The following is a 24,587-nucleotide window of genomic DNA, read 5'->3' on the forward strand; positions in this document are numbered from 1 at the left end:
CGGGCCTCGGCTCTGTCCCTGTTCTTGCCCGCCGCCCGCCCGCCCTGCCCAGGGGAGCGCGTGCTGACCCCCTCCCGCGGCTGGCTCCGAGAAAGACAGCTCCGAGTAGCTGACGGCGCAGACTCTGGATTCACGGCTCCCGACTCCGACCCCGGTGGGGCTGCACGGTCCTGGACTCTCTCTTAAGCTCCCTGAGGCTCTTTCTTCTTTGGTACTGGCCATACTATACTGTAGCACCCGCCTCTTCAGGTTGCCGTGTGGATTGAACGAGATAATCAGTTTCAGGCGCTAGACACAGTAACCTTTCATAAGTGGTGGCTATTGTTAATCTTTGCTTACTTGTGCCAGGAGCTACAGAGCTGATCTCCGCCTTCTGAGGCAGTCAGATTGAGAGACTCACTCCAGGTGACTAAGCTAGTAGAGAGGCTTACAGGAACCAGAAATGATCCCACCGTCATTAAATTGCCTGACACTCCAAATACACAGCAGCGCGGGCACCACACACACACACACACACACACACAGTGGAATAAATGAAATGAACCTGCTGGTGACTGATCCCCAAAGCCAGCAACCCTGTACTTGGGGGAGGTCCTCTCCCCCGCAACAATGTCCCATTGTCAGGTCTTTATGTGACACTTGAACATTTTTTAATCACTTTCACCCGCACCTTTGATCCTGTGATGAGGGGAGGTAGGTACCGATATCTGTGCCCATACTTACAGATGAGGAAACAGGCTCAGGGAGCACAAATGACTTGCCCAAGTTGTCTTGTCACCAACAAAACTCAGGCCCCAGTTACACTCTCAAAGCATGGCCTTACTCCCCGCCCCACCCCCACCCCTGAAAGACCCCGGCCCTCGTCTCCTAAGTGGGGCAAAGGGAGCCTGGTCAGGGTCTCCTCCCAGCCTCCCTGCCTCCCTGCCTCGCTCTTCCTTGAAACCAGTGCAAATTCCCTGGCCTTTGAGAAGAGAAGGAAGAGGCATCCGTTTTCCAGGCCATAGAACTTTCTTAGAGTGTCTAAGATTGGGTCAGTGTTGGGAATTGTGGACTCCAACCCTTATTTAGCCATCATTGTTCTGGGACGCCCCTCTTACTCTAGGCCCCAATTTGCCCATCCTAAACATGGGGGAATAGTGATTCTTGCTTATCCATAATGCTGTGAGGAGCTCTTAATAATGAAAAAAGGTAATAAAACTCATAAAATGTTTGGTGATCGATGGCAAAAAAATGCATCTGAATAGAAAGGTCACTGGTGCACATGAGTATTGGGTGCGTACAGCCCCAAGAAAGTAGGCAGATGCCAGCTGGAGTGGGCTCTGCTCCCCTTCTTTCGCTAGAGCATTGGCTGCTACGCTTCACTTCTCTCTTGACTTCCCTCCTTTAGGAGCCTGCAGGGAACTTGTAAAAGGGAAGGGAGGCCCAGGCCTGGAGGGATAGGACCTTGCCTAGTTGGGGATAAGATAAAACAGAGTCCTTAGGGCTTCAGAAATGATGGGAGTTGATAACACTTTGCTCAAGTGAGGGGATTGCCAGGAATAGCAAGCCAGTGCCATGTAGATGCTGACCCCACTAACACACTCTGCCAGCATCCCATCCGCAACCACTCCAGGGCTCCAGCTCTGTCTTTTTATTTCCCCAGCTTTTCTCAGGAACGGTTGGCTCACATGGCCCCGAAGGGTACTTCCCAAAGAGCATACTCATGACCTCAGCAGCAGAACACAGCCGATAAGACTCCACATGGCTAGCAGCAATTGGTTGGCTCAGTCGGACGAGGGCAGGTAGGAGCGGGGGTCTCCAGGGAATGGCAGGGAAGGCATCCTGTTGTAGTGGGCCATGAGGAAGATTCCAGCAGTGCCACAGACAAAGAGCGAGAGCATGACCAGGAAGCAGACGCGGTCCAGCACTCGGCCCACCAGGAACCACTCCTTGTTCCCCTGAGGGTGAGAGGCAGGGGATGAGATGACCAGCGGTGGCACCAAGCTGGATCCCTGTGCCACCCTTGGCCATCCAGCAGGCCTCCGTTCTTCATTTCCTTGAGCCCTTCTCACCTACTTCCAGGCCTCAACCTGGCTTCTTCCACGGGCCCCTGGCCCCACTCCCAGTTCCACTTTCTCCATCCTATTGCCCTACCATGGCCACACCACTCATCCTGCCCCATCTCAGGTCCAAGTCCCTCACCAGGTACTCAAACCCCAGCCCCACCCCCGACTGGCTTACACTGTCAAAGTGCCTCTGCTGGTACCGGGCACAGGCAATGAGGTTGCAGGCTTCCACGCAGGCCTGGATGGCTGGGGCGGCCTGCCTCAGGCTGCCACACCACTCCTGGCTCTGCCCTGACTCCGGGCCTTTCTCTGTGGGAGAGAGAGAGAAAGCTTTGGGAGTAGAATGGAGGAGAAACAGTCTGAGAAAGTGGCCTCTCCTTAGAGACCCCAGCCCCTCTCCCCCCAGCCTGGACACTTGCCCAGCACTCATCTGCTGTGCCAGGCACCTTGGCCAACAGACCCTTCGTGTCTGATGTCCCTGGGCAGGAGTGTCCCCAGTGTCACACCCCCTGTCTCACCTAGCTTCTCCAGCGCTGCCCTTACTAGCCCATTGCTCTGGTGCTGCCGGAAGAGGAGTTCACTGCGGGGCAGGCGGAGGGCCACCTCCTCCCCGGCTGTGATTGACCACCGCATGGAGGAGCCATTCCGTAGCCGGGGCCGGGCGTCCTGCACAGCCGCTGGGGCCAGCGGGCGAACGTGCATCCGCAACAGCTGGGGTAGGAGCCGTAGGAACACCTGAAGAGGGGATGTCATGGGTGGCTTAGCTTAGCGGCCAGCAGACCTTCCTGGGTGATTGGGTGGCCAGGCTTGGCTTCGGAACAGAAGGTGATGGTTGGCACGAAGGGCTCATGCGCTGGGGGCCCAGAGGCTGCACTTCAGGGGCAGTGGCTTGGCCCCGGTACAGCTTACCTGTTCCACGCCAGACACTGAACCTGGGCCCCCAAACTTTTGTGCACATCAGAATCACCAGGGCACTTGTTGGAGACACAGGTTCCTGGGCCCCACCCCTGGCCCAGGATGCCTGGGGTAGGTTGGGAATCTGCATTTGTAACAAGGGTCCCAGCTGACTGCTGCAGGTGGGCTGCAGATCACACGGGCACTGGAGCCAGCCTGCCTGGGCCGAATCCTGCTTCCTCCACTTTCTAGCCATGCGACCACAAGTAAGCTATTTAACCTTTCTGTGATTCAGTTTCCTCATGTGTAAACTGGAGATGATACTAATACCCACTTCATAGGGGATTTATGAAGATTAAGTAAGTTAGTATATGTAATACACCTGCCACATAGTAAGCGCTTGGTGTTATTATTGATCCATTTGGGCACGTGCTTCTAGATGCACGTGGGGCAGGTTAGCTGCTGAATGCGGCAGGTGAGGAATATGCCCAGAGACAGGAGTGCAGGGGAAGGTGCGTGTAAGCGGAAAGGGCAGGAGGATGCTGGAGGGGGCGGGGGCGGGGAGCTTGCCTTGCGGACCCCTCGAGCCATGGAGTGTGTGTGTGGGGACCGCAGAGACACGTTGAGCACGACCACAGCATTCACAACAATCAGGATGGTCACCACCAGGAGGAAGGTCAGGTACCTGCCGGGGTGGCGGGGGGGCAGGCAGGAGGCGGGGCTGGCCCTTCAACACTCCACCCCAGACAACATCCCCACCCGCAGTGGCTGATTCCCCCAGATCCCTTGGGGTGATGGGCTGGCACTGAGGATGATGGGGGTGGGGGTGGCAGGAGGGCAGTACCCTGTGTTCCTGAGAAGGGAGGGGAGGAGGTGGGCACAGGCATGAGGACCGGCCTTACTTGCTGATGAGTGGCACCGCCTGGGAGGTCTCGGGCACCTTCTTGGCCACAAGGAAGAGGAAGACAGTCTGGGCCAGGAGCACGTTGATGGCGACGGTACACTTCTGACCACCCGCTGCCCATGACCAAGAGGCCTTCAGAGCGGATTTCAACCTCCCCACCGTGGGGCACCCCCCTCCCCACAAGGAGTCCATGTCGCTGGTCCCAGGTCATGCTGCCATTCTGCCCTTCCAGCTACCCCTTGTGCCGCCGGCCGGGGCCGTGGCTCCCCTCCCACAGGCGCTAGGTACCCTTGGCAGGAAGGAAGTAGATGAGGATGGCCACAGAGGAGATGAGTACACAGGGCGCAATGATGTTGATGACGTAGAAGAGGGGCTTGCGCTGGATGAGCAGGTAGAAGACGACCTTCTGGTGGCCGGCCTCCTCGGCTGGTGCCACCTCATCCAGCAGCATCTTGGCTGGCCGGTGCCGGATGGCCCACTCTCCATTTTCTGCAGGCAGCAGGCTGGGGTGGGCACAGGGAGTGCGGGCGGGCAGATCCCTGCAGCCCGTGGGACCCAGCTACGGGGCAACCAGCATGTGGCCAAAGGAGCGCCATCGAGGGATGGGAACAGTGTGGGAAGATGGATGCTTGATCCCCCTCCCACCCAAACTGGAGTAATTATCATGGGGAAAATCAGAGGTTTGCCGGGCCTTTAAATCTATGTATTTTGTGGTTTACTGTAGTTTTCATCTTGAGTTACACGGGAGGGGGCGTGATCGCGGCCTGGCCCTGCCCGCACAGCCAGGTCCAGCAGGGGCCTTGGGTGGAGGTTACCTGTGAAGGCCTCGGGGTCTATGAAAATCCACTCGATGGTCTGACCATCTTCCTGGCTCAGCTGCAGATTGATCTCGTTGGTGCCGTAGGTCTGGGACCTGGGAGATGGGGAGGGAAAGAGGATAGACTTGAGTGTATGCAGACTCACGCATGAGGTCACATAGACCATCACCTGAGGGCAACTGTGGGCTGCTTTGCCTCAAAAAGTGCAGCCAGGAATTTCTGAGTTCTCTACAAAACCCTGGCACGAGATGGGGCAGGGGCGGGGAGTCAGGCTCTTTGGGGTCTGGGGAAGTTTGAGTTGAAGGACCAGGAGACTGCAGCTCAGTGTGCTGCCCTGGTGGCAAGAGCCCAGGGCCACCCCGTGTTCCTCCCTCCCGCCGTCTCCAGGGCAGGAGGGGCCGATGGTGAGAACAGAGGAAACACAGTGTGCACCTCTCGGGTCTGCTTACTGAGGAGGGTCTCAGGAAGACTGTTCCTCTAGAAGCCGGGGAGACCCTCTCACAGACCCCCTTTCCCCCATCAATGGACGAGGATACTGAGACAGCGCCGTCCTCTCCGTGGGGCTGTAGGGCGTAGTGGTCTAGTGTGGGTGTGCATGTGTGTCGGCGTGTGTGTGCCTTCTCGCCCACCCATCCCAGTCACTGATGTCTCTCCTCCTGGCACAGGCAGGGAAACTGAGGCAGCGAAGGAGGATGAGTGAGGGGACCGAGGCTTAGCAGGGAGGGACACAGGCATCTTCAGGCATCTGGGCCTGAGACAGACGCAGAGGCCCCAGGGAGGTGGAGCTAGGCCCCTGGGTCCCCACCCGACCAGGGCCCCTCTTAGAGCGGCTCCCCAAATCCCCACCCCAGCCAATGGCCTCACTGGAAGATGAGGGAGCAGTTCTGCCAGTCGAAGGGGAAGTAGGTGACAGAGACGGGGCAGGAGGAGCGGAAGATGGCGGGCGGCAGCCAGTACACGCAGCCGTCGGGAGACACGAGCACGTTGCAGTAGAGGGCCACCTCGAATACGCCGTCCACGCTGCGCACAGGGCAGGCCACGTGTGGATGGGGCCCGGGGCCACCAACCCTTCCCAGCCCGCCACACCCCTGACCGGTCTCTCCTCCTGGCCTGGGGACCACTCCTCCCCCAGCACCCCCCCCCGCCCCTCTTCCCCACCCCCCACCCCACGCCAGGCTCCCTCGGCCCAGCTCCTAATCGCTGCCGCTCTCCCCTCCCCCCTTCATTAATGGTCATGGCAGCAACTGACAGCAGTTAAGCTCCCACAGAGTGCCAGAGCCGGAGGGCAGCCCTTCCTGCGCCTGTCCTGTGGGCCCCCGAGAGAGCTGTCCTCATCCCTACCCAGGCGGCCCAGCCCGGAGGCGGTGGAGCCAGGTCTGGGGTCAGGTCTGCTGGCCGCGGGCCCTACCCTTAGCCCCCGCGCCCCAGTGCCCGCAGTGTCCCCGGGCTGCACCCTCTGTTCCCCTGCCTCTTTCTCCCAGAACACCCTTGTCCTGCTGGGCCCGCCCTTGCGTCTGTCTGTCCGCCCCCGCCCCCCACGCCCGCGCCGCCTCCTCACTTGTTCTCCAGCACGACGTCCGGCCGCCACACCATGGTGGACGGCACCCGCAGCACCCACAGGCCGTCGTAGTCACGTGGGTCCCAGCGCAGGCGGTAGTCACACCACTGCTGCAGGGGGAGGGGTTGCCAGGCCCCCCGACCCCCAGGGGGGCCCAGCCCGGGGGGCGGGGGCAGGAGAGGCAGGGATGGGATGGGAGGGAAACAGGCAGCTGTGAGGGCCTTGGGGCCCCAGGGTGGGAGCTGCTAGAGGAAAAGAGGGTGGCAGGGCGGCTTCTTACCATTTCTATCCAGACGTTGGTGGTGAGGGCCTCCTCTCGCTCATTCTGCGGGCACAGAACAGAGGGCTAAGCCCCAGGTGTTAGTCCCTACAAGACCCCAGCCTCTTGGGCGGCCCCATGGGAGTTTTCCAGCTCCCTGGTCTCCCCGGTGGGCGCTGCCTGCTCCCGGCTGCTGACGCCAGCCCCTTCCTCTCCCCCCATCCCAGGGGCAGGGTGGGATCCCCTCCCCGCCCCCGTCCTACAGGCCTGTGCTCACCAGGGAGATGAGGTTGGTGAGCGTGAGCTTCAGGCTGACGTTGACCACGTCTGAATCATGCTTGGCAGGCCGCAGGTGGGGGACGTAGCTGTGCATCAGGTCTCTGAGCAGACGTTCCTCCTGGCTCCGGCCCTGGGCTCCTGCGACAGACAGCGCTGAGCCTGGGTACAGGGGCTTTGGGGCAGAATGAGGGGGAGGCCACGGGAGGGTGTGACATGGGGAAGTAGGGAACCGGGTGTGGCGGACAGGCTCCAGTAGCCACCCAGACCCTCCATCCCCTGAGGCCTTGGACCCCTGCTCCTGGCCTCTCCAGGCCCCAGACCCCCTGTGTCCACACCCAGATAGACAGCCAACAGTGACAGAAGGAGCAGCGGCCTCTGGCCCCCGTGCATGGTGCCACAGCTCTCTGCAGTGACAGGGGTGGGACTGCAGCTCCTCAGGACTGGGATAGAGGGATGCAGCCTCTGGGTCTCATGTAACAGCCCACACTCCCTCCCCAGCCAGCCCAGCCAGGCCAGCCCCACCAGCTGTCTGACCCCAGCGCTGTCAGCTGTTCCAGGATGGACACAATGCCGGGCTCAGGTTACCCGGGCTGGGGAGGACAGAGGGGCCCTGTCTGTCCCAACGGAGACGGTCCAGCCTCCATCCCCACTCTTAGGCTCAGCCGACCCAGTCCTCCGTCCGTGTTCCAGCCGGGGGCACTGAGGACGCAGCCGGGGACAGAGGGGTGTGGGAGAGAAAGGCAGAGCGCTGAGGAAGGGCCCCGACCGAGGACGCTTCCTCCTGCCCCCTCCAGCGGGTCAGGATCTGGGGAGGCGTGAAGGCCGTTGGGGAAGCGTGTTTTGTTCCTGAGTTTCTCTATGACATGGTCCCTGACATCTTCATGGGTCACTCCACTAGACCGAGACACTGGAGGGTCAAGTGCCTATGGGAGAGATGCACTAGGGCCCCCAGGCAATGACACCTTAATGCAAATGAGGGGGTCAGGTCAGAGTTCTCTGGTCTCTGAGGCATGGAATTCGGGTCTGGTAAGCTTTAGAGGAAGGAGAGCCGAGGAAGATTTGGAACACAGGCTCCAGGGAATAGGACAGCCCCTGAATAGGGGCTCCTCAGGGGGCCCTCAGTATTTATTAAGCCATCCACAGATTTACGGAGTCCCCAATGTGTGGCAGGGCAGCTCTAGGCCAGGGGGACCCAGGGATAAGCCCGAGCCGCTCACAGGAACTCACAGTCCGAGGGGGGCAGGCGGGCAAGATCAAGGTCCTGGCCCCTGTAGAGTCAGATGAGGGGACCTAGAGGGGCCAGAAAACCAGCTCCATCCACGCTGTGGTTTGTGGTCAGGGGAAGAGTGGGGCTGAGGCTGATCTAGGGGCCGAGGGCCCTGCTGTCAGCTGCCCACCTGTCTTCCGACCAGCTATTCGAAGCAGACAGGTCAACATGACCCACTACGTGGGCAAGACGGAAAACGCAGGTTCCCATATGTGCCGCCCACCCTTCAGCATCCTGTGGGACAGGGTGGTGGAGGCCTCTGAGGGCTGGAGGGAAAGCACCATTTGAGGACGTGTCCCCCTCCCCGCAAGCAAATGGTGTCTGTGGCATTTTAACATGTCAGCAAACTAGAAGTCAGCCCACGTGCCCTGTCCTTGGAGATCCAAATGAGGTTGGCTCAGACCCCAGTCCCTGCAGCGGGCCCACAAGTCTCTGTTGTCTTCTCCAGGACTTTGGGGTGGGCAGGGGGATGACAGTGGCGGCCCCTGTCTTCCCTGATCTACTTCGGTCCTTGCGTTCGGTCCTGCTCTGGGCTCCACACTCAGTTTTCCTGGACAGCCCGCCCCCAGCACCTGCCCCCCCAAACTTCGCTCTCACCCCGCATCTAGCTGTGTAGCCCACTTTCCCTGGAGTATACGAAGCCAATGTCTCCTTCTCCCCACTTTGCCCTCTGGTGTCCCCTGGACTCAATTCCCTCACCCGTTTCGCGGAGCAGTATCTCTCCTCCTCTCTGCTCTCCTCCAGGATGGCTCTTTGCCCAAGATAGTTAATGGCTTTAAATCATGGACCACCTATCGCCCTCCCCCTCCACCACCCCAGGCATAGGTAGTCAGCTGACGCCGGACATTTCTGACTTTCTCTCTCCCCTTCCCTACGCGTGTCTGGGAGGGAAAAGGAAAACTCTGGAGACTGAATTCCCTCTGGTAGGAACTGTGCCACCTCTCTCTGGATGCACATTTTAACCCTGTTTTCTCCCCTTCTCTCTGCTCTGAGAGGTCCCTTTGGTGTTCTCAGGGGGGTGGGGCATCTCTGAGGAGTGGCAGTTTCAGCCTTGGAATGGTTAAGGGGAGAAGTATGGGACCCATTAAGAGAGGGGCCCCCAACCCTTGGGCCTCGGACCGGTAGCTGTCCGCGCTGTTAGGAACCAAGGCTGCACAGCAGGAGGTGAGCAGCAAGTGAGCGAAGCGTCATCTGCCGCTCCCCATCGCTCCCCATCGCTCCCCATTGCCCCCATCACTCCCCATCGCTCCCCATCGCTCCCCATCGCCCCCATCACTCCCCATGGCCCCCCATGGCCCCCCATCGCTCCCCATCGCCCCCCATCGTTCCCCATCGCCCCCCATCGCTCCCCATCGCCCCCCATCGCCCCCCATGGCTCCCCCCTCGCCCCCCATCGCTCCCCATCGCCTCCCATCCCCCCCCATCGCTCACATCACCGCCTGAACCAAGCCGCCCCACGCAGCCACTGGTCCATAGGGTGGACCAGTCCTGACAGCACCCTGGGGCTGGAGTGCTGGGGAAGTGGGTGCTGTCGGGGGACCCACTGTAACCCTGGTAACCTGCTAAAGAGGCGCCCTTGGTCTAGTGGGGCATTGGGGGTTGTCTTCTCTGGAAGGTTTACAGCCACCTGGGCAGGCTTGACACACTGAGGCCTCACTATTTGACTGTGTAAAATCTGCTGCCAACAGCGCCACCATGTGGCTAAGAAAAGCAACGACAGTGGTTGAGGGATCAGATCTGGGCCCTCTTGTCTCTGGGCACGAGAAAGGGACACCCCAGAGTTGGTGAAAAATTCCAGGGAAGACCCAGACTGCCTGCTCATCTGAAGGGTGTAAGTCTAAGCTAGTTTTACTATTCAGAGGGGAAAAAATTAAATATTTGTACCTCGAATTTTCAGAAGGTTCATATTGGAAAGCAGAAGTAAGTAGGGTCAGTTCTGGTTTTAAATGGTTTATCTTTTCTTCAGTTCCATGGGAAGGCCAAACATTTTGCTTTCTATATACCTGAGCTCATGAGGTCACTGATTCCCTCTGAGGGATGTGGGTTCAGCTGGGACACTCAAGCCTGCATATCAAGGAGGTGAAGAATCAGGTCCTCCAACCTGCTCCAGTCCCCTGTCAGTCACCACGCCAGGCTTGGAGGCAGGAGGCCCTTGTGAGGGCCCTAAGGGCCTGTCCTCAGTGACTGAGGCCCACGAATGAGGAATGAGATAAATAACCACCCCTACAATTTGCAGGACACATGTAACTACCTTTACTCCTACTAGCAAATTTGATCTTCAAGACGCCTCATGAGCTGGACTTATCCACACTTTGCAGATGAGAAAACTGAAGCTGAGAGATGACGGGTGGTTCGCCCAAGGTCACACTGCTAGTGTAACAAACCACCCCAAAGCTTTGTCTCTTAACATGACAAATGTTTAATATCTCACACAGTTTCTGAGGGTCAGGAATCCAGGAGCAGCTTAGCTGGGTGGCTCTGGCTTAGAGCCTTTTATGGGGCTGTGATCTCATCTGAAGGCTCCACTGTGGCTGAAGGAGCCACTTCAGCTGGAGGATCCATTTCCAAGGTCACTCACAGGGCTGTTGGCTGGAGGCCTCAGTTACTTGCCATCTGGACCTCTCCACAGGGCTGCGCATCATGCCCCTGGCTTCCCCAAAGTCAGAGAGCCAACTAAGAATGAACGAGGGAGGGAGAGCAAGAGAGAGAGAAAGAGGGTGACTGCAATGTCTTTTACGACCTGATCTTGGAAGTGACACACTGTCATTTCTGCCTCCTTCTATCGGTCACACAGACCAATCTTGGTACCGTGTGGGAGGGTATGAATGCCAGGAGGTGTGGCTCACTGGGGCCACCTTGGAGGTGGGCTACCACACAGAACCACATCCTCTGGCTCCTGCAACCTCAGCCCTTGGCCTTTGGGATAGCAGTGGCGGGGGCTCCCTTTGGGGTGGAGTTGCCAGATTTAGCCAATTAAAATACAGGATTCCCAGTTAAATTTGAATTTCAGGTAAACAATGAATCATTTTTTAGTATAAGTATGTCCCAAGTCTTGTCTGGTAACCCTATTTTGGGGAAGAGGAGTAGGTGCTCAAGGGGACAAGCCTGGGGGGATGGCCGAGTTCTGGGGCTTTAGGATGGTGCGTGTGACCTGAGGTTGACAGGCTGACCTCTAGTCTCTGTGGATGCTGAACCTGACCCTTCCACCCCCATCCTCAGCTTCCCAGGGGGACCCAGACAGAGTGGCCAAGGCAGAAAGGGCTGGGGAAGCCCATTCTGCAATCCTGATGCTCCCAAACCTGCCAAAAGACTCCTTCCCTAGTGGGCCTGGAGAGAGAGGCATCCCCAACCTCAGCTCCAGGTGGGGCCTCAGAGGCCCAAGACTAAGGAGTTGGCAGAAGGAGGCGGCTGGAGGAGCTGGGAAGTAAAGGCCCAGGATCCCACCTGTTCCACCCCCACCTGAGGGAGAGGGAGGCAAGAAGATGTCTCTGTCTTTCTGACCCCTCACAGAGGGGTCCCAAGAGGCCAGCCTGAGTGGCATCCTCCCTGGTCCCTGAGCCAGCCCTCTGCCTCCCCACAAATCGTCCTGCCCCACCCCCAGCCGATGTCCACTCTCTGCCCTTCTCCGGTGGCTCCTGGCTTTATTTGCAAAGGAACTACTGTTGAGAATTAGGGCTTCCCCCTCCCTCCCTTGACCCCAGCTTGTCTCTGCCCCAGCCTGGCAGGACCAACTGGGCTCAAAGTCTCAGGGCTGGGAATCGGTCTGCCCAGGAAGAGCTGGTTGTTTCGCAGACACCCCTGTCCACACAGCTATCCACCGCACCCCCTGTACCTCCCTTTCAGGCCAGCCGCCTCCCCTGGCTGTTGGGCCAGGCCGGGGAGGGCACGCCCACTCTAGATGAAGCGCTTATCCTGCTCCCGGTAGGAGAAGGGGTCCCCAGGGAAGGGCTGAGGTGGAGGCTGGTTGTAGGCGCCCTGCAGGAAGATCCAGGCTGTGCCCACCACCATGATGGGTGTCACCACAAACAGGCAGAGTCGGTCCACTGTGCGGGCTATCCGATTCCAGCAGTCCTTCTCCTGGGGGCAAGGGTGACAGAGACAGAGACAGTGGGGTAAGAAGGGCCCTCAAACCACATACTCACACCCCAAGCTGGGGCCCACGGCCTCGGCGTATCTGTGGGGCCTGCCTCGGGCTTGCAGCAGATGGGATGTGCTGCCAAGTCCCCAGCAAGGGCCCAGGCCCACCTCCAGCCACAGGCGGGGCTGGTCATTCTGTCTGTCCAGGAGACAGAGAGCAGGCCCACAGACTCCCTCCCAGCCTCTCAGTGCTGCCACTAGCCTATATGGGAACCAGGAAAATATGCCCCTTTGTCAGGGGAGAATTTTTTAAAGTTGTGTGGTACTGAGCAACCCTATAGGGCCGCCTTCTAAATGTCTGGCTTTGTCTGGAGTATCCAGCTGGGAGTGGAGCAGGGACAGAAAGTGATTGGCAGCTGGGAGAAAAAAGGGACCCTAAGGGAGGTCCAGAGCGTGGCCCCAGTAGGGCAGAGCTGTGCGCCTGTGTGTATATCTGAGTGTGTGCCTGACCCCGCACACTGCTATGGGATCCCCCTCCCCGAGAGGCCTGGAATCTGCACCCACTGTGAACTCCAACTAAGTCGATAGGTATCTCTGAGGGGAACTGTGCCCCCTTAAGATATGTGTTCGATCAGTGCACTACCTGAACATCTGTACACAGCAACCCTGTGGCTACTCACCTCATTGTAATTGTTCTGGTCCTTCATGTGGTTGACGATGAAGTTGGCCCCATCCACAGCTGGCTTCAGCTCACTGAAGAGCTCCTGCTGGGCCTGCTCAGAGCCTACTGGGGGCCGACCTGTGGACACCAGGCCAGAGGTGGGCATGAGGCCTGCCCTCACCCCATCTCCCATGGATGGGCTGAACTCCAAGCCATTAGGGACCCACGTGCGGTGGTGAGGCGCCGGGCCAGCCCATGACGCTCTGACTGCTTCTCAAACATGAGGTCACTTCGGGACTTCAGCGAGAAGTACTCCTCTGCCTTGGAGATGTAGCCCAGGGAGCTGCTCCTCCGGACCAGGGTCCCAGGGCTGGGCCCATCCTCTGCCGGACGGGACATGTGCAGGACCTCAGGCAGTGTCTCCAGGAAGAGCTATGGCAGGTCAGAGGGGCCATTTTACAAACGTGGGTCACCTTCACACATCCAAACATTTGTGACTCCATTCCTGGCTTGCCGCAAAGTGCTTGCCAGTCTGATGCTGTCATTTATTCTTCTGATGCCCTACTGATGGACAATTAGGTTGCTTCCAACTCTCTCATTACAGCAGAAGAACTCTGATCCCCTACTGATGGACAATTAGGTTGCTTCCAACTCTCTCATTACAGAGAAGAACTCACTTGTTGAAAATGAATTATATATGAAAAAAAAAAAGTAAGAAAAATGCCCCCAACGCAGAGCTAAGACCAGAAAAGTTGCTAAAGTATCCTCAGCTGTCCCAAAACAACCAGGTGGCCCTGCAGAGGCCAGGAGGCAAGGACAGTCCCCTTCCTGGGCACCCTGCCCCCACATTGCTCACCTTCCTTAAGTATGTAGCTAGGTGAAATTTTAACAGATGCATTCAGCTGTGTAAACACCTCTCAGATAAGATAAGAACTGTATGTCAAAAATGTTCTCTCCTGCCTCACCCCCATCAATTCCTACCCACACCCAGAGGGAACCACCATCCTGACTCCTAGCACTGAAGATTGGTTTTGCCTGTCCTTGAACTTCACAGAAAGGAAATCTTGCAGTCTCTTTAGCATCGGGCTTCTTTTATGTAATATTTAGCCTGGGGCGTGGGGAGCAGCAGGGCCACTTTTGCTGCCGGGTAGCACCCCCTGTTGTGGGAACCGCTGCGGTTTCACCCATCTCCCTGCAGAGAGGCACGTGGACGACCTCCAGCTTTTGGCTACTGAGCCCTCACCTTCTTGACTCCCTCAGAGAGCATGTGGGTGCTGGGCGTGCGGAAGTGGATGTTGAGTACGATGACACAGATCACCACGACCATGGTCACCAGCACCATGCCAAAGAGCAGGAACCTGTGGGCACAGGTGCAGCCTGGAGCCCCCGCCCAGGGCGAGGAGTGGCGGGGTGAGGCAGGCAGGGACGGCACTCACTTGCCGATGAGGGGGATGGCCATGGACGTGGCTGGCAGCCTCTTGGAGATAAGCAGCAAGAAGACAGACTGGGCCAGGAGCACCGAGATGGCCATTGACGTCTTCTCGCCACCTGGGGAGCCCATCCTTAGCTGTGACCTCTGGTCCCACGGTGGTCCCTGCACTACTGTTCACAATGCCATGGTGCCCAGGGCTAAGGAGCTGCCACTTACTGCTAGGTGACCTTGGGCAAGCAGCCTAACCTCTCTGTGCCTCAGTTTCCTCAACCACTAAAAGCTGGGAGGCCAAAGTGGGAGAGTGTGTGTTAAATTCTCAGACGCTGCCTGCCACTGGGTGAGAGCTCAAGGAACCCCTGCTTTCCTCCTTAGCCAATCCCCTGCCACTCAGCCCTGTTAAATCACAGACCTTCCCTGTCCCTCCACCGCACAGAAAGCCCCAGGGCATCCTCATACCCAGATGACATTCCTGCTCTCAGCCCTTTGCTCAGAGACCCCAGCCCAGCACCGCCCTGCTCTTCCCACCTGCGCCCCTCAGCGTGCTGTGCGGTGCTGGCCCCGTTGGTCTTGGGTCCACGGCCCCGCCCCAGCGCTGCTTCTCGGTCTGCAGTGCGCCGCGCAGCCAGACTCCAGCCCCTGCCCCACCGCCCCCCAGGCTGCACTCCTAGGCTTGTAGTTTCTACCCTGTGTGTCAGGGTCCGGGGCGGGGCCACATTTGTCTCGGGAACTCACTGTGCCCTGCTCACAGCCAAGTGACCACAGATGACACGTGTCCTTGTCAACCCAGGTGTGTGAAGATTGCACGCCCCATGCCCTGGCTTCCCAGAGACCTTGTTATCCACCCATTGGCTCAACAGCCAGGCCCACGGTCACACAGTGGTGGCCACACAGGCCCGATCTCTGCCCTGACAGAGGGACACTTTTGTAGCCCTCCCTAGGGTCCTTGGGAAGCCCATCATGAGAGGCAGAGGGGAGGTCCAAGAGGGATGGAACCCCCAGGGGTCCTGTCCACTTGGGGGATGTCTGACAGGGTCACCGAGCCCTGCCACTGACAGGCCACATGCCCCTCGTTCCTGGACCCTGGGCAGGGAGCACCAGGATGGTGACCCCCAGGAGGAAGTGAGGGGCAGGGCGGGGGTGGCCGAGCTCAGGGCCCTCGGGGAGGGGGCGGGGGCTGGGCTCACAGTCCGCCGGCAGGTAGAAGACCAGGTTGATCATGAAGGAGATGAGCACGCAGGGCACCAGGATGTTGATGACGTAGAAGAGCGGCTTGCGGCGGATGATGAGGTAGAAGGTGACGGCCTGGCGGCCGGGACTGCCCGGCGAGGCACTGGGGTCCACGTTGATCCTGGCCGGCCGGTGCACTATCTCCCACTCCCCGTTCTCTGAGGGTGGCACATGGATGCCTTGGGGTCGGGCCGGGCAAGGGGGCCGGGGGTGGGGGGTGGGCCTGGGGGCAGGTCGGGGGTGGTGGGGGGGGGGGCGCTGGGTGGAGTGAGCCAGCCCAGAGCCGCAGCCAGGCCTGTTGGCAGGGGCCTGCGAGGCTTGGGAGTGGGGTGGGGGCACGGACGAGGGTTCACACTCTGTTTCTGGGTATCTTTCCCTGGGGGTTGGGATGGAAGTTTCACTCTACAAGGGGGAAGTTTTCCTCTGGGACCGAATTTTTTTTTTCTCCTCGGGAAAAATAGAAGCTGAGACCATATGTGGTTCAAATAAGGAGGCTTGGGGATAACAAGGCAGTGAGAGTAAGAACCCTCCTCCCCGTGACGTACCAGCCTCGGGGCCAGCGGGTTGTGGGTCTCCTCTGACAGACAGGGGCGAGCGGTAGGGCCCAGTAAAAGATCTAAGCCTGATCACAGACAGGGGAGGGGGGCGCTGGGAGGGGGCAACATAAACACCGTCAGGACGACAGCCAAAGCCCCAGCCATCCCCCGGGCCCTCTGGGGGCAGGAAGGCTAACCGCCCCCTCATCTGTAGGCCACACCATCCCCAGGGACCCTGCTCCGACGGGGAAGGGTCTGGCCTGTGTGTGTCTGTCTGCATGTCTGTGTCCCTGTGTGTCCACGTCCTGGGTGTGTGTATGCATGCGTGCGTCTCTGGGGTGGGGATGTCAGTGTGACTGTATCCGTGGGGGGGGGGGGGGTTCTGAGGGGCCAGCCCGCCCAGCAGCTGCGGCTCCCGCACCTGTGAAGCCCTCGGGGTCGATGATGATCCACTCCACGGGGTAGTAGCGGCCGTCTTCCTCGTCCTGCTTCAGGCTCAGGGTGATCTCCTTGGCCGTGTACTTGAGTGAACTGGGGAGGGCAGTGGGCAGAGGGTGGTCCTCAGCCGCTGGCTGGTGCCGCCGATGGGGGAAAGGCTAGCACAGGGGGTTCACGGGTGGAGGGGGCCACGGTGGGGAGGGGAAGCTCAAATCGGGACAGAGCAGGGGCCTCTGCCTGAGCGTGTTTACCTCCCTCAGCCCCTGCGGGGTGCCCTGGGGGGAGGGGTGGCTGGAGAAGTGGGTGCACCTGAACTTGAGGGAGCAGTTCTGCCAGTCGAAGGGGAAGTAGGTGACGGAGACGGGGCAGGAGGAGCGGAAGATTGCGGGCGGCAGCCAGTACACGTAGCCTGAGGGGTAGATGAGCACGTTGCAGGAGTAGGAAATCTGGAAGGAGCCGTCATTGCTGCGGGACACGGACAAGGGCCACAGTGAGTGCTGGCCAGCTGGGAGTTGGCCGAGCTGGGGGAGGCAGAGGAGGGCGGGCAGTCAGAAGCTTGGGACTGGAGGGGGACGCTCAAGACGAAGGGAGGCAGAGTGGCGGAGGGAAGCCAGGGAGGGCTGCGGCTCAACTTGTTCTCCAGCACTATCTCTGGGAGCCACACCATGTCAGAGGGCAGACGCAGGACGCTGATGTTCCCAAAATCTTTGGCCTCCCACTCCAGCCGGCTGTCTGTCCAGCCCTGGAAGCCCAGAAGAAATGTCAGCAGTGGGCTCTGCTGTTGTCCGGGCTCCCCCATTCCCCCCGCTCCCCGAGCAACCACTTCCCTGGCAGAAGACTGGACAGGGGCTGGGGCTGGGACAAAAGAGGCTGGGTAGCAGACAGTGTCTTCTAATGACATCAAGGTACTGTGACGATCTTCCCTAGGTGACGACCCCAACCCACAGAAGGCTCTGTCTGGGCTGGTGGCAGCACCAGCTGACGGGAAGGGGGTCGGGCCTGGGGTTCGTCTGTAGGCAGGAGCCAGTCCCTCCCGGAGGACAGCGTCTGAGGCAGGCTGGGGGTCCCCAAGCAGAAGCGAGCACAGGCGAACCTGGGCCCTGCACCCTCCCCACCCCCAGCTCTGTGCGGGGTGTTCTCCTTACGTGCTCAATCCACACGTTAGTGGTGAGAGTCTCTTCAACTTCTTTCTGTAATCAAACAGGAGGACTGTCCCCCCGGGGCCTGCACCCTTTCACCAGGCACCTACTCTCGGCTGCCACCCAGGGGAAACCATGGCAATGGCCTGCCCCCAGCAGTCAGGAGTGGATGGATAGACCAGGAAGCTGGGTGGGCATATGGCCTCTCACGTGTGTCATGGGTACGCAACGGGGGCACCCAGAACTGAAGCTGGAGGGAAAGGGGCGTCCTCGGCCCAAGGCCTGTGGGTAGCATGCAGAGGCACGGAGAGGCCCCGAGCACGTTTCCCAGGGAGAGGAGCTACCAGAGGCCGGGATGGGGCCTGGGCCTTCCTCCACGGCCATCCCAGGCCAGGAGACAGCCAGGCCTCCAGGAAGCTATCCCTGCCACCGTTCCCCAGCCCAGCCGGGAGGAGCCACTCACCAGGGAGATTAGGTTGGAGAGGGTGAGGGCCAGGGTGACCCCCACGGTCTCCTCTTTGTGCGCCGCGGGCCGCAGCTCTTTGTTGTAATGCTTCTCCTCAAACAGGTGCCGGATCAGCCGCTCCTCCTCGTTCAGGCCCCAGCTGCCTGGGGAGGGTCGGGGACAGGGGCCCGGGAGGGACGCCGCCCTGAGGTTCTGCTGGGCGTGGAGCGGGCCCCGGGGCGGTGGCCCCTCCAGGGAGGAATGGCAGTGGGAAGTGGGGAGGTGGGCCTGACGCTGGGAGAGGGAGCCCCACGTAGGAGGGGACGGGAGGGGAGCATGCCGTGGGGGACCTGGGTAGGGGTCCTGGGGGACCCTCCAGGGAGGGGTGATGGTCACTCTTACCACACACGACCAGGGCAGCCAGCAGCCCCAGCGTTAACACGGGCCCCTGCATCCTGTTCCTCTGACTGGGTCTTGGGTCGGCCCCTCCTGTCGGCAGGGCTGGGGAATGCGGGCGGGTGGCCGAGGGGACAGGTGCAGGGTGGGGTGCGGCGCCAAGGGAAGAGGCCGCCGGAAGCGCAATCTGACACCTCGAGGCTCTGTGGCAGGCTGGAGAAACTGGGGCAGGTGATGCAGGCGTGGGGACAGGGACTGGCCAGCTGAGCAGGAGCCCAAGGACACGAGGCGAAGATCCCAGGCTGGGCCTCCCCACCGCTAGTGATGAGGGTGGGGGCCGGGTGGAGAGGCGGGACATCGGGGGCGGCACTGGTCAGCCATGGACAGCAGGGTGGCTGCCATTTCTTGGGAGGTAGACCGATATGCTGAGATGGGGGGCTCTGGAGCCCCTCTCCAGTGTCTTTGTGACCTCTGTCAACTAACTGCTTCCGGAGGCTGGGCCCTAACCCCAAAGATTCCATGTCCACCCACCCCAGTCCCATCCTAAGAAAACTCTGGAGTGGTCTCCGTAGATCATAAATAACGTTTATTAAAGCAGTTGTGATCTTCCGATGGTACATCTGGGAAGGTACGTTGGGCCCAGGACCCCTTCCTCCCACGCCCCCGCCCACACCCAACTCTGGCCATGACAGTTTGTCATCATGTTCCCTGGACCCTCTGCAGGCCCTGGGAGCAGTAGTCCTGACCAGGGGCTGCGGGTGGAGACACGGCTCAGGGCCACCTGGCTGGGGGAACCTGAGGGCTGAGTGGGCGGTGCCCCTTCCTCCCCAGCCCTCGGCCCTGCCTTGAAGCCATCCGGGGTCCCTAGGGCTCTGCCTCCGCCAGGGCTGCCAAGCGGAAGGCCTGTAGGGCCTGCACCAGCAACCGGGGAAGGCTTTGTGCCAGCGTGGCTGGCTCCAGACCCACCAGGCCGCCGAAGACCACGTGCCGGCCCCCCAGGCCTGCCCAAACCCAGGCTCGGAAGAGCCCGGTCAGTGTCTTGGAGCCCAGGTCTGCCAGGACCTGCAGAGGGAGGAGACAACTCAGGGGCCCACAACCCCCCTCTTGGTCCCCTTCCTCCTCGCCCCCCCAGAAACTCTCACTCAGACCCAGCCCTTCCCCAGCCCCCTCCCCCAGTCCTGCACACTTTCTGCTCACGTGGACACCCCCCAAGCTCCTTCACTCACACCTCCCCCAACTCCTTCACACCCAGCTAGCACCCAGCTCACACACAGCCACCCTCCCCATCCCCTTCCCCTTGGGCACCACCCACTACCTCCACCCCAGGCTGCTGGGGGAGGGTCTTTCCTGTCTCCCTCCCCATCAGGCCTTCCACGGCCACTGCGAAGGAGTCTGGGAGGCCCAGGAACCCACCTCGTGAAAGTCCATGGCCAGGCGCTCAGCGGGGACCTGTAAGATCCAGGCATGGGTGCCCTGGAGGGCAGCCAACTTCTGCCACAGGGGCTCCAGCCCAGGGCAGCCTGCAGGAAGGGGAGAGACTTTGGGAATACGAGGGGACTGACACTAGCATGGAACCGGGGTGGTGTTCCCACCAGTGCCTCTGGACACCTCCCAGTGGGCAGATTTCTCCTCCTGCTACAGATGGGGCAGCCGAGGGGCAGCCGAGGCTCAGAGAGGTTAAATGATAGCACAAAGCCCAGCATCTGTTGACACTGATGAGGGCCCAAACTCACAAGTTCCCCCAAAGAATCATCCGCCCTGCTGCCAGGGAGGGGGAGACCGGGTCTGCCCGCGGGGTGAAACTGCTTCCCAGCTGCAGACCCCGGGAGAATCCCCTGCGGGCCTCGGCCCACCCTTGGCCTACTCCACTGGAGACCGCCGGCAGGGGACGTCATTACCGTTCGCTTCCCCGCGCTGCTCCGACCTCCGCTTCGGGAACCCAGTGCCTGCCGCCCGCGATCCTGGGGAGCTGCAGGGTTAGGGGAACGCCTCGGCCGCGCTGGGGTGGGGCGGGGGCTGGGCTGCGAGCTCTTGGGTTACCTGAGTGCAGCCGCTGCTCGCGGGAGAGGTGCCTGGGAGGATCCCGGAGCGACGGAGCGGGCCGAGCCAGGGCCGGGGCCAGGGGCCGCGCCCCCGGGCGCGGGCCGAACAGCTCCTGGGCGCCCCGCAGTAGCTCCAGTAGGGTGTGCGCCAGCGAGCGCAGCTCTGCGGGCGCGACAAGGGTCCGAGCGGCTGTCAGACGTGGGCCAGACCCTCGGGTCCCCGGCCCAGCCCCAGGAACGGGACTGACCACATCGCCGCCGGCGCTGCAGGCACTGCTGGTGCGCCAGGCGCGCACAGGCGCCCGCGGGCCCCGGGCACAGGTGGGCGTAGAAGGCACAGGGCGGGGCGGCGTCTGCCAGCGGCTCCTCCGACGGGTCCCAAGCCAGAAGCTCCCTGCAGCTGGGCTCGCGGCTGAAGGGGGCGGCTGCGAGGGGCGTCAGGGGCTAGCCTACTCCACCCCCGCTTCCCCTCTTCAGGTCCTATAGCCCCCAAAGCCCTCCGCGGGAGGAGAATAGGCTTTCCCGACGCGGGAGGCTGGGAGCGGGCAGGGTGGAAAGGCGCTCGTCCCAGGGCAGTTTGCCGGGCACTCTGGGGAGGGGGGAATAGGGACGGGGCGCTCACCGCTCATCTGCTCCTGGAGCCAGTCCTTGAACACAGCCACACGGGTGTAGACCCCAGGCTTCCCTGGCTCCCCGCATCCGTCCCCCCAGGAGGTCACTCCGTACAGGACCTCCCTGGGGCGGGGGCCAGGCTCAGAACAGGTCAGGGGGCCTCCAGAGTCACCCTGCGAGGATCCGAGCCAAGAGAGAGGGCACTGCATCGATCCATGTCACCCTCAATGACAGCCTTATGGCTGGCAGGGTAAAGCAGCTCTGAGCTCTACTGGGGTTACCACTCTTGGACCCATTTTAGAGATGAGGATATAGAGGCTCAGAGAAGTTGAGTGACAGCCTGATTGTAGAAGGAAAGGAGGCCGTCCCGCCTCTGAGGAGTGGCCCACTACTATCCTCCGATCGGTCGGGGCTCATACCTGGCACGAGTCAATGCCGCCAGCCAGGTAGCCGGCACAGAGCATGCTGCTGGGGCGCAGCCCTGGCCCCAGGGCCCTTCTGCAGGTGTCGGCGCTGAGCAGGGGTACACGGGCTTCCCTCACCGCCTCAGCCTCAGGCCCATCTACAGGGAAGCAGTGGAAGGGGCTCAGGCCTGGAGGGCAGGGGTCCTGCTTCGAAGGTCTCCCTCCCCCCACTGCCCTCCTTGACTCCCCCCCCCCTTTGCGAGATGGGCAGCATTTTGTGAAGACAGCTGGGTGTAGGTCAGAATTCTTACATCCCAGCCTTCCCAAACTCCATCACCCCAGCCCCCCAATCTTCCCACGCACACGCGCGGCTCACCCAGGCCCTGCCCTGCCTAGTACCTTCGAAGAGGGCACCCCAGCCCGCGATGGCGCAGGCGGTGCCTGCGGGGGGCTCCTGGGGCTCTTGGGGCAGGCACACGGGGCGCGCCGCCCCTGTCGGGCTCACCGGCGTCCACAGCTGCACCAGGGCCAGGTCGTTGTGGAAGGTCCGAGGGTCAAACTGGGGAGGGGGTGGCGGCGCAGCGTCAGCGCGGGTGGGGGTGGGGTGCTGTTCCCAACTCTGAGGGCCTGGGGGCTGCCCTCTCACCTTGGGGTGGGGCAAGATGCGGTTCACCGGCACCTCCTCCGCCTGCTCCCCCCGGGGCCCCTCGGCCAGCGTCACCGTCCACAGAAGCTCGTTCGGGGCGCTGCGGGGCGAGCGGCGGGAGACACGCAGCACAAGGATGCAGAGAGGTCTCCAGGGGTGGAGACCCTGCCCTCCGCCCACAGGCACCACCCAGCGAGCCCGCGCGCCGGGCTGTTTCTCCGCCTGGGGGCAGGGAGGGCGGGCCCGGGAGAAGCCGCGACGCCGAGTGGGGAGAAGGCCCAGGACGGTGAGTCCCCGGAGAATCCGCGCCCTGGCTGGGCGGCCTGGGCGCCTTGAGGTGGGAAAGGGGACGGCCGCCGCCAGGGGGCAGCAGAGACCGGTCCTCGCGCTTGGTGCCCGCCAGCCGACCCCGGAAGAGCTGGACCCCGCACTGGGGATCCGGTCTGGGCAGGGGCCTGAGGCCCGACGTACCCCGCGAAGCAGTGCGCCGCCGTGAGCACCCAGGACGCCGCCACCAGGACGCCGCCGCACAGAGGCTGCCCGCCGAGTTGCAGCCTCACCAGCCAGGGCCAGGCCCCGGGCGGTGCCGCGCTGCCCCCCACAATGCGGCCGTGCGCCCGCGTCACGTTGACAGCGCCGGGGCGCCTCTCGCCACACGGCCCTACAAAGGCCAAAGCGGCGTCAGGAGGGACGAGTCCCGCTCATCCTCACCACTGAGACCCCTCCAGGGTCCACCCTGCTCTCAGCCCTGCCCGCCTCGAGCCTTTTCAGCCTCACCTGGCTCAGGTGGATCCTGGAGGAGGGGGGCTCGAGGCCCGGGACGCCCAGGTGCTGCTGAGAAACAGACCCCTGAGCCTCACGGACGGCCTTCCACTCTTCTCCAGCCCAGGCTGGGCCCGAGCCCTCCGGCCACCTCACCCGGCACCCCCTGCACACATACCCACCCCCCTTACCCTGCCGGGTAGCACTCAGGGTCTGTTTCAGCTGCCATAAACTTCTCACTGCTCAGCAAGTAAGCCCAGACTTATTTGTTCCTGCCCTCCTGCCTTTGCACACGCTGTGCCCGTGCCTGGTGTGCCCTTTCCACTCGAGGAGACCTTCCTGAGCGTCATCTTGGTTGCAGCCTCACCCAGTCTCTGTCCCCAAGAGGGGTCAAGTCTGAAGGGAGGGGGCGGGGTGGACAGGAGAACGGGCCCAGGGTAGTCAGCGCCAGCTCACCCGGGCATGGAGGGGTGTGATTGGCACAACTTCGGCACTCATGCAGCCTGTGCTGGATCTCCATCACCACCCGGTTTACTGCCCACTGGGCGCTCCTCTGGGCAGCCTGCAACACTTTCGTCCCCTGGGCTGACAGAGCTGCTAGGACATGGGGCACAAGTCATGCACCGTGGGGGAAGAGCTCCTCCGCCTCGCCCCAGCCCTGTGCCCTGCCTTGGGGGACCCGGTGGGGAAGCAGGTTGGGCTCCAGGAGCCCTGGGACAGAATGGGGAGGTCAGAGAGCCCCACGGTCCCAGGCCCCGGCACACAGAGCGGACGGTCTCAGATTCTCAGCCCGAGGTATCTCTGTAATTTCAGCTGAGCTGGGCTGGAATCTTTGCAAACAGCTTTTCCTTAGAAACCTTGAAAAACAGCACCCCAAAGGTATAGATATTACAGAATTCAGGCTTACTGACACAAAATAACCATGGCCGAGTTGCCCACCTTGGGGTCCAGATAGCCAAGGTGATGCCCCCCTGGGCCCCTTCCTCCCTGCTAAACCCAGAACCTTCTGGAAAGCATGCCTTTGGGCAGTGCCTGCCGGCTCCCCTTCCCCTTCCACCCTCGTCCTCCCCTTTCTTCTCCCACCTGTGTCTCAGTGCCTGGCCCCTTCTCCCAGCAGGGTGGGCAGAAAGGGCCAAAGGTCCTTGTGAGTTGGGAGGGCAAGCTCACGTCCCCCTGCCCGAGACCCACTTGCTCTGTGCTCCTCCCACCTCGGCCTCTCCCTCAGAGCAGCCTGGGCTCACCTTGCAGGGTGCTGGGGGGCACGCGCGTGTACAGTGGGTGCCCGTGGGCAGACCGCGGGTCTGGGAGGGGCAGCAGGAGCAGCAGCAAAGCCAGCAGCATGGTGGCCGGGGCCCCGGCAAGCGGGCCCGTGCTCTTTCCCCCTCGGGGTTCACCCTCCAGGCGTTATCCTTTGGCGCCTGCCCCTGGGCGCTGAGTTCTTGTTCCTCAAATCATCTGATTCTATTCTTTTACATCAAAATGACTGGCTTCCCTTGGTCTGTTCCTCACCTGGCCCTTAACTCCCAGGAGCCCACAGGGGAAATGGGGCTTGGGGGGCTATATAGAGGACAGACTGGGGGGGGACACGGGAGGAGGGCCAGGGTGGGGGGAGGGAACGGGATAGTGGGCTCGACCCTCACCTTTGAAGTCTCATCATCCGGGCTCTGAGGCCCCCCTTCTGTCAAAGGAGCCCTTGTTTCTGCGGCTCCATCAAAGGGGCCTGGACAGGCCAGAAGAGCTGACGGT

General features: G+C 61.4%; 3 protein-coding genes across 5 annotated transcripts; all 3 read right to left on the minus strand.

Moving 5' to 3' along the window:
* Positions 1-1,753: 1,753 nt before the first annotated feature.
* Positions 1,754-7,147, minus strand: CHRNG (cholinergic receptor nicotinic gamma subunit). The gene is made up of 12 exons (XM_033860371.2): positions 7,093-7,147; positions 6,756-6,895; positions 6,500-6,544; positions 6,220-6,329; positions 5,526-5,681; positions 4,659-4,756; positions 4,132-4,332; positions 3,842-3,956; positions 3,510-3,624; positions 2,564-2,780; positions 2,221-2,354; positions 1,754-1,937 (listed from the first exon to the last, which is right to left on the minus strand). Exons 1-12 carry the CDS (start codon positions 7,145-7,147, stop codon positions 1,764-1,766), a joined length of 1,560 nt encoding a protein of 519 aa, XP_033716262.1. The 3' UTR covers positions 1,754-1,763.
* A 4,771-nt stretch (positions 7,148-11,918) lies between these two features.
* On the minus strand, positions 11,919-18,433 carry CHRND (cholinergic receptor nicotinic delta subunit). 3 transcript variants are annotated; one of them, XM_033860374.2, is made up of 12 exons: positions 18,382-18,433; positions 17,998-18,143; positions 17,541-17,585; positions 17,028-17,137; positions 16,705-16,860; positions 16,379-16,488; positions 15,379-15,579; positions 14,199-14,310; positions 14,006-14,120; positions 12,990-13,194; positions 12,782-12,900; positions 11,919-12,101 (listed from the first exon to the last, which is right to left on the minus strand). In XM_033860374.2, exons 1-12 carry the CDS (start codon positions 18,431-18,433, stop codon positions 11,919-11,921), a joined length of 1,554 nt encoding a protein of 517 aa, XP_033716265.1. The 3 variants fall into 3 exon arrangements, with proteins under 3 accessions (XP_033716265.1, XP_033716264.1, XP_033716266.1); XM_033860373.1 differs by having other exon boundaries at positions 17,998-18,152; XM_033860375.2 differs by lacking the exon at positions 17,541-17,585.
* A 557-nt stretch (positions 18,434-18,990) lies between these two features.
* PRSS56 (serine protease 56) lies at positions 18,991-24,182 on the minus strand. Its single transcript, XM_033860376.2, has 13 exons — positions 24,083-24,182; positions 23,328-23,435; positions 22,857-22,910; positions 22,551-22,740; positions 22,080-22,179; positions 21,833-21,992; positions 21,449-21,591; positions 21,040-21,202; positions 20,666-20,842; positions 20,416-20,580; positions 20,274-20,336; positions 19,789-19,895; positions 18,991-19,437 (listed from the first exon to the last, which is right to left on the minus strand). Exons 1-13 carry the CDS (start codon positions 24,180-24,182, stop codon positions 19,240-19,242), a joined length of 1,728 nt encoding a protein of 575 aa, XP_033716267.1. The 3' UTR covers positions 18,991-19,239.
* Between the last annotated feature and the right edge of the window lie 405 nt (positions 24,183-24,587).

The sequence above is a fragment of the Tursiops truncatus genome, chromosome 7 (assembly GCF_011762595.2).
Source record: "Tursiops truncatus isolate mTurTru1 chromosome 7, mTurTru1.mat.Y, whole genome shotgun sequence".
Lineage (NCBI taxonomy): Eukaryota > Metazoa > Chordata > Mammalia > Artiodactyla > Delphinidae > Tursiops > Tursiops truncatus.

Excerpts from the sequence above, each read along its gene's own strand:
- CHRNG (XM_033860371.2), bottom strand. The coding sequence starts at position 7,147 with ATGCACGGGGGCCAGAGGCCGCTGCTCCTTCTGTCACTGTTGGCTGTC. Across the intron at positions 4,757-5,525 it reads AACTGCTCCCTCATCTTCCA|GTCCCAGACCTACGGCACCA; the intron begins GTGAGGCCATTG and ends CCCATCTCCCAG. Across the intron at positions 3,957-4,131 it reads CTACTTCCTTCCTGCCAAGG|CGGGTGGTCAGAAGTGTACC; the intron begins GTACCTAGCGCC and ends GGTCATGGGCAG.
- CHRND (XM_033860373.1), bottom strand. The coding sequence starts at position 18,433 with ATGCAGGGGCCCGTGTTAACGCTGGGGCTGCTGGCTGCCCTGGTCGTG. Across the intron at positions 18,153-18,381 it reads GGCTGCCCTGGTCGTGTGTG|CCTCCCCAGGCAGCTGGGGC; the intron begins GTAAGAGTGACC and ends CCTGTCCCCGAC. Across the intron at positions 12,102-12,781 it reads ACCAGAACAATTACAATGAG|GAGAAGGACTGCTGGAATCG; the intron begins GTGAGTAGCCAC and ends CCTTGCCCCCAG.
- PRSS56 (XM_033860376.2), bottom strand. The coding sequence starts at position 24,182 with ATGCTGCTGGCTTTGCTGCTGCTCCTGCTGCCCCTCCCAGACCCGCGG. Across the intron at positions 20,337-20,415 it reads CGAGCAGCGGCTGCACTCAG|GATCGCGGGCGGCAGGCACT; the intron begins GTAACCCAAGAG and ends GCAGCTCCCCAG. Across the intron at positions 19,438-19,788 it reads TGGCCATGGACTTTCACGAG|GTCCTGGCAGACCTGGGCTC; the intron begins GTGGGTTCCTGG and ends CTCCCTCTGCAG.